Source organism: Buceros rhinoceros, unplaced genomic scaffold (genome assembly GCF_000710305.1).
Source record: "Buceros rhinoceros silvestris isolate BGI_N320 unplaced genomic scaffold, ASM71030v1 scaffold9361, whole genome shotgun sequence".
In the NCBI taxonomy this organism is placed as follows: Eukaryota; Metazoa; Chordata; class Aves; order Bucerotiformes; family Bucerotidae; genus Buceros; species Buceros rhinoceros.
Genome location: NW_010394813.1, coordinates 34,318 through 42,247, shown reverse-complemented (window position 1 = coordinate 42,247; position 7,930 = coordinate 34,318). Strand labels below are relative to the sequence as shown.

The 7,930-nt window shown below is 42.1% G+C and overlaps 1 protein-coding gene across 1 annotated transcript in view; it reads left to right on the top strand.

The window, feature by feature from the left end:
* Positions 1-580: 580 nt before the first annotated feature.
* LOC104501517 (CLIP-associating protein 2-like) overlaps positions 581-7,930 on the top strand; it is a gene marked incomplete at its 3' end in the record, with an annotated part of 39,999 nt that continues 32,649 nt past the window's right edge. The window contains exons 1-2 of the mRNA XM_010145337.1: positions 581-756; positions 1,259-1,405. Of these exons, the coding sequence (XP_010143639.1) occupies positions 723-756; positions 1,259-1,405 (181 nt within the window). The remainder of the gene's footprint in view (positions 757-1,258; positions 1,406-7,930) is intronic.

Sequence of the window (7,930 nt, the reverse complement as noted above, 5' to 3'; positions counted from 1 at the left end):
AGGATAAATAGTCGCCACTGCAGAGATAACAAAGCTTTGCAATTAATTCAGGATTTTTTTTTTTTTTAGAACTGACAGATTTTGGAGCAGGTAATATGCTGAATTGATCTTCCATTACTGTAGTGCAGCTGGGTCTTGGCCTCGCCCATTTTATTTATTATGGGAACCACAGGCTGATGGGTTTTCGGAGCTCAAACTTACAGATAAATCCTTCTTCCCTAAATGGATTGAGAAGCCGTTTCGTTCTACTGCCGGACTGCGTTGGGTGTTTTTTTTTGAAGGCTGAATATTTTGTATTGTGACTATTTTATTTAGTCACTAGAGATGAATTTCATTCTTGATTAAAAATAAATAAACCTGAAATTAGAGGAGAGGGGAGTGCAAACCCCAGGGTATTGTCTATCTCTCTAATTTTTTTTAATGAAGGATTAGAATAGTGGCAAATAGGGTGTGTGGGAATGAATTTATTTGCATGGAGAATTTTCACCTTTTCCTCTGGCGGTGGCTCCCTGAAGATGATGTCACCTTGCAGCTCATTGGTTGTGCGGCACCTAGTGCAGGGAAGGGAGAGAAAGATGCCGGCACAAATCTCAGTGGTGGATCAAGGGTATTTGCAAGCAGTTTTTGCTAGAATCTTGCATTAGTATCGAGGATATACTGCGTGTGGCCATGTGAGGTGCTGGGTCCGTCCTAGGGTGAGGGATTGAAGCGTTATCAGAGGAATGAGGCGGCTGATCTGCAAGAGGATCTGTGATTGTAAGTTGAAAAATCAGGGTGGAAGGAAGGAGACAGGGAGTGCTGGTTAGACACATTGTGGGAGGATGTGTAGCAGAAAATGCATGCATGAGTAAAAGAAGAAAAGGGAGAAGCGTTTGTCTTTGCGAGATTGGAATGATAAAAATGAATGTTAAGGGCTTTCTTTGGGGGAAAGCATGCAGAAATGGGCAAAAATATTCAACCTCTGCAAATATATTTTCCCTTTGTGGGAGTGGATGTGTAGGATTCATTTTTATGTTCGGTTTTACAGTGGTTATTCGTAAAGGCAAAATCATATTTTATAAGAACTTAACGTGTAGAAAATGCTGTTTGTTTCTCATTGTCATTTTATTGCTAGGTCAGATACAGGAAAAAGAAGTGATAAACGCTTGTTTTTATTTATGTATTTTGTGAACGTCCATGAAATATAAGACAGAATAGTTGATTAGGAAATACATATAATTGTATTAATTGTATTTTTATTTAACATATCCTTTTCTAGACAAAAGCTTTGATGATGAAGAGTCAGTGGATGGAAATAGGCCATCATCAGCTGCTTCAGCCTTCAAGGTTCCGGCACCTAAGAAGCCAGGAAATCCTTCAAACAGTGCAAGAAAGCCAGGATCAGCCAGTGGGCCTAAGGTTGGAGGTAATGTAAAGCTGTTCAGATTGTAATTGGCGTTCTCAGAAACCTTGCCAGAGCAGGCACAAAACAGAGAACTGGTTTGGAAGAAAGCATTAATTCATGACTGCAGCATTTTTGCAGTGAGGGACCTTGTTTTACGTAATTATTCCTGTGGAAAGGTATGTGCACGGCTGTTGTTGTGAATGTACCTTTAGCTTTTAAAGGCCTCTCGTGCTGTAAATAAAATTAACATCTGGAGATGTTTGTGTTGGTGAAATGAATACCTGCTGTCTCTGATAGAATCCACACCTTGATTGCTGGGTGTATAAATATACTGAGAAATGCTGTAGTAGGTCTGTGTCGATGAAATTTTTTTCCCATGGCTCTGCACTGTTTCACGTGGCTGGAAAGGACGAACCAGCCCCCACAGCCCTCAACAGAGGGGTCTGGTACACCTGAATCACTTGGATTATTATTCCCGAAATTGTCAAGACTATTGTGAAATCGGTTGCAAAAGTAGAATTGAGGGCCAAACCCCTTGCCTCGCTTTGCGTGGTGGTTTAGGCTTAAGCAGTGGAGCGATGATGCTTACTAATTACAGTCTCTGAACATGGAAATCCGCAGTTTTTTGGGGCGGGGGTAATCTAACAAAAGCAGCTGTTTCCTGCTAACGCAGCGGCAGTTTTTTTGATGGCTCATGTACACATTCCGGAAAATACATAATTAAGAGGAAATATAACAAGCTTCAGGTACAGCTTTTCATGAGTAAGTGATTCTTTCAGTAAGGGATTTTTGCAAGAGTATGTGATTTCTCTGTGTTCCTGTTCGTGTCACATTCTCTTATATGAACAGTGAAGCAAAGGTAAAATTTTGAAATGATATATGTGGCAAGCAAGCTGCCTTAAGTGTTTTCCTGTTAATAAGATGCACCTAATGCTTTGATTTATTGGTTTTCTAATGTGATCTCTAGGATTTCTAATAAATTGAAAAGATTTTCCCCATAGGGTGGGATCAACATTGCCATAGTATAACTCGGAATTAATAGCATGTATATTGATAGTATGAATCAAAGTACCACCTAAAAGACTTCCTAAAGGAAGTCATCTGTTGAAATTGATTCTTAGCATTTATAATTACTGCACAGGTAATGATGGGAACAATATCATCCCAGTCAACCTGAAGCATGGTATTTGCTGCATGCAAGACTAACATACAGACTGATTGTTCAGGATTCCTGTGTCTTTCAGTATGTGCTGCTTTATTGAAATACAGATTTTTTTTTTTAATATAGAAGTATAGTATTTAACTTCACATGCTCTGCAGTGAAAAAACATGGAGGTAGGAGAGGAGGGGAAGGGAATTAAGAACAGAATAACCATTGTACTGATTTTTCAGTTTAATCTAAATTCAGTAGTAAAGGGGATTAGATAAACAGAAGTTACTACATTTATTTACATTTTCACATTCTTCTTCCTCCTTGGCAATATATTGCCAAACTTGAAAAAACTGAAATGGAAAAAAATACGTGGAATAAGGACAGAATTTAAGCATGCCAAAACGAGAGCGCCTTGGTTCATTCCTTACTTTATGTTGTCTCCTTTCAACTCTCCAAGATGTTGAGATGTGTCCACGTGTGAATCTGTTTCCCTTTTTTTATCCTGTCAGTATGTCTGTAGTCAGAATGTTGAAAATTAAGGACTGAATATTTGGCTGGCCTTTATGATGCTTTATGATTCAGTTGCTCTTTGAAGCCGTGTCTGTATGAGCAGTTGTGCTGGCAGTTTCACAGACTGCTCAAGTGCTTGACCATGGAGAATTTTTGCCTTACTATTATTTTGTAGAAAAGATCTTTTGCCTTGTGTTCGTCACCAAATGGCTAGAAGGTGGAAATTTGTCTCCCAGTCCTCATGTGTTCTCAACTACCTCTACTTTTCTCTCCTAGGGAGAAACTTTTACAGGTCCATTCATCTGCTTGTGCACAGATTTCTGTCATTACATATAACTACATGCTTCCTAGTTCTTTGGTGGCTTTTTCACTTCAGGTTTTCCTTGAGTTGACCCTCAATCTTTTCTTTTTAGCAGTTCCCATATGTCACCATTCATCAGCCAGGCAATTATCGCTGTCTTCATTTTTAGCAGCTAGGATTTGTCGTAATTTTACTCCTGCTGCTCATTACTCATATCTTTCAATGGTTTTCTCCATCTCCATACTTTTTTCAAGCTTACCAGTTTTTAAACTGGGTCTATCTAGGAAGAAGCTTGCTAGCAGATATAAATGTTGAATGCATTAAGAGAGCCTTATTATGCAGATGGGTATTTACAAATCCTGCATCTCCTAGTCTAAAGAACATCAGTATAGATGCCAAATGTATTTAAGTCAATTGAGTCATAGTCTCCTCCAGAAGCAAGGAGTTTCCCGTAATATTCTTCATTTGAACAATGATAGTAGGTCGGACGAGAGGTCTCTGTAGTCCGCTGTCCCATCTGACAGTAGTCAGAAATGGCTGCTAGAGGAGTTGCTTGAGAAATGACTTGCTAGGGCAAGTGTCAAGAAGCACTTTCTTGTTACAGGCCAAAAGGATGGGTTGAGAGAGCTTTATTCCACAGAGCACTGCAGCCGTCGAAGAGTCCAGTTAGGGCATCCTATGCTGCTTATCTTGAGACTTCCTGATTCTTTATGGCTACAAACCAACCTTGATGCTCTTGTGCATCCACTTGCTGTAGGGTCTGCTTTGCAGGGGCCTGAAGGACATTTGAGGTGTTTCTCAGCATCAACATTGCCAGCTTTATGGAGCAAATCTGTGGTTCTGGTCTTGCTGATTTATTAAGGCTCTGCCATGCCCTGCAGACCCAAATCCTTCTGCTCACCACTGCATTCCAAGGCTGGAATCAGTGGGCACGACGTTTCTTACCTTTCCCTTGTTAGCACTGGCTCCACATGTTTCAGGCTCCTAACTGCTCCCCTTGCAGTTTTGCCACCTATTCTGCTGTAGTCTTCTCCGAGTCTGTCAGATGTGTGCACAGACTAAGAAGCTGTGATTCAGCCTTGGAGAAAGAAGTAACAGCATCTCCATTAACTCTGTTGCTTTTTCTTTCCTTTTCACAAAAATTTCCAGTCTTTTGCTGCAGTTTCTTCTCTCCAGGCTTTGGTGACCAGGCAGAATTGCTGGGACAGGTAGAAACTGTCTTGACCACAGGCTGAGACGACTGCAAGTTCCCTTCATTTGAACTGCCTTTTACGTTCCAGAGATCCTTTTCCTAGGATATTGCTTTAGAAAGGTGTCTTTTCCTATTGGCTGTGGGTGACGATAAAGTAAATACAGCTCTTTCCTGCTTCCAGAAGGGAGTGGAGGGAAATGCATTTTGGTGGTATTGGAAATGCAAAGTCATTCTCCAGGAAGGCAGGTGAAACAGGTATGTACCTTAACAATAGCAATGTGCTGCTGGGACTGGAAGTCTTTCTCCTTGTTCTGGGAATGACTGCAAGGTCTTTTCCTCTTGGAAGAGCCTGTAGAGAGTTTGTGCATGTGCTGGTAGGTGTGAGAAGCCTGTAGAAGATAGCTTGCTAGGGAAGGATCAGAGCAGGCAGCCTTGGTGGTGTGCCACCCTGAGAGAAAAATCCAGCAGGCTTTCTCCTGTGGCTTCAGTGCCTGAACACCTCCATGCAGTCACCTTCTTGCTTGTGATGAGTGAGAATGATAGGTCTTCAACCTAACGGGGCAGTGCTGTGTTTGGCATATTTCTTACTGTGTGGTCAATACAACTTCCCTGAGTTAGTCCTTTGCGAGGAAACACACAGCTGATCTACTGTCTTGGGACACTCTTACTGTCTGATCTTCAGTCAGTGCACTGTGTGTGTTCTGCCCTTCCAGAAATGGAGCCTCCTTTCTTGGCAGTACGGCAAGCTGCTTTTTGGTTGTAAGAGATGCCATAATTTACAGAAGAAGAAAAGCATGAGTATGTTAGCCAAAGGAGTTACAGTCTTGTCCCTGCGCTGATTGAGAGCTCTTACAGGTCTCTGGCAAGTTCTCCTGCAAATGGGAGCTTCCTGTTCCAAGTCTTCTAGGGAATTGTTCACTCTACATAATCTAGATGTTGGTAGGAAAGCTCAGCCTGTACCTCAGCAAGAAGACTGGCTTCCTTTCTTCCCCCGAAACATCAGTGTAAGTCAGTAGTCTTGAAAATGGATTACATGTAGGAATGGTGATATTTCAGAAGAGCCAAGTGGCGTTTGTAAGAAACCAGGTCACGTCAAAAGCTTGTGTTAACTTTGTCGTATATTTCATGAGAAGAAACCAAGGAGCTGGGAAGCTCAGGTGAACAGTTCTGGCCAAAGAAGTCTGTCAGAACTGTAATAACAGCATACATCTTTCTTAACTACAGTGTGCTCTGTCAGCATCGAGCTGCTGTTTTTCTCCTTCTCAATACTAGCAATGCAGCTCTTTGAGAAGTATTAAAGTGGTACTGATGTGCTTTTTTTGGCTCTATTTCCTAGCAGAAGACATTTTGAAGTGTTTAGAGGCTTTAGTAGGAAACACTTCAAATGGAAGGGCTTGCCATAAAACAAATGTGGTGCCAACAACCAGATACTCGTCTGCTGAAACCTTAGGCCAGCGAAGCTAACCTCATTAAAACAATGTACTGTAGTTAAGAAACGTTGTCAGAAGGGCTTCAGTAATTGTGGAACTGTAAATACAAAGCGTTAGTGAATGGACTGGAATCAGGGTAAACTCGTGCTTGCCGTATTGATTTTCTTCAGGCTCGTGGAGACAGTTCTGTGTTTACTTGAATTAAAAAAAAAAAAACTTCATAGTAATCAGTGCCCGAGGTGGCTTTTTTAACTTTTGAGTTCTGTAGAAAATACGTTAAGGAGTTTTTCCTCAGCCGTTTGTTTAGCCCTCATTAAGGGATTTCCACAGTGCTGTATTTGTCATGTAAAATAAACTAGCATTTTTCCTTTCTTTCATTATTTGGATTGGCCCTTTGTATGACCTAAAACTGCTGTAAGGTAATCTTGGTCAGCGGAGTATCCCTCACGTTCTGTGGCACTTGGTTCCCTTTTTGGTCTCCAGGTTGTTATGAAATTCAAGGATTTTTCTGTGAGGATTTTATCCCAGCTGAAATCAGCCTTTTTGTCTTTCTGAGCTGCCTTTGAGAACTGCCTTGGGTTTCAGAGTCTGAATCAGAGAATTTGCTATAGAATGTCAATTAACTTCCACCCTGAGATATCCTTGCCGATGGAATTGCTGGCTTGCACTCCTGCAGTCGTGAACTGCTGCTATCTGTACTAAGCCCAGAGCTCAGGGAAGCAGGAGGACTTCCAGCTTCCCCAGTTCTCTGAGATTTACTGGATTTTGTTGTCGTTTACTCCCCTGAAGGGTATTTCAGGAGGGGGTTTCCCTGCCCGTGATCTGTGGTTTGTTCTCCTTGGCCATTATAAATGCTAGTGCAGTCACTGGGGTTTCTGCATCTTTAACAGATCCTTTTCTGTGCAGCTGGCCTCAGCAGCTGGATTGGAAAATCAGCTTTAATGAGGAATCTGAATGAAAACAAACAAACATCATGAATTCTGTATTTGTGAACACACCTACACATGTACCGTCAGCTGGGGAGACCTTATTGTGGCCTTCCAGTGCTTAAAGGGGCCTGTAAAAAAGATGGGGACAAGACTTTAGCAAGGCCTGTTGTGATAGGACAAAGGGTGATGTTTTTAAACTAAGAGGGAGATTCAGACCAGAGAGAAGGAGGAAGTTGTTTACGCCGAGGGTGGTGAGATCCTGGCCCAGGCTGCCCAGAGAGGTGGCAGAAGCCCCATCCCTGACACCATCCCAGGTCAGGCTGGACCTTGGGGCTCTGAGCACCCTGCTCTGGGTGCAGATGTCCCTGCTCCCAGCAGAGGATGGGACTGGGAGAGCTTTGAAGGTCCCTTGCAGCTATGATTCTGTGTATTCATAATTACTATTTATTAGTTTCTCTGTTTGCTCTGTGACTCCCAAGGTCATTTGGCAGATAGTTCATACTCCTTTAGTTTATTTTGCACTAATTTCTCAAATCTTCAGTTAGGTTGTAGGATTTTTGGTGCTGGTATAAGCACGATAATGTATCTAGACTTCTCTCAAAAGGCTCATACCCTAGAATTCAGCTTACAAATGGATAAAATAAATAGGAAGACAGTAACGGTGGAGCAGAAATTCAGGTCTGGAGAGTTTCCCACACTGTGTAACGTTCTCTGGCCATTTTTACCCTGTGTTCTAGTCCCAAACATCTCACCAGCAGTCACGGTAGTACCAGGTGGTGAGGAAAGTGAGGAAAACAACCGACCCCTTGTTTAGTTTGATAACATCAAATACAGATTTTTCCAAGCAGTGAGAAGGGGAAGCACTTTGTGTTTTCTTTCTGCATTCATCTTTTTCCAAGCAGTGAGAAGGGGAAGCACTTTGCGTTTTCTTTCCGCATTCATCCGTATGGAAAGAGGAAGGAGGAAGCTGGGCTGCAGTCAGCTGACCCTGCTGCTTTGAGCCCTTATGGACTGTGTTAGAGTAAGCAAAG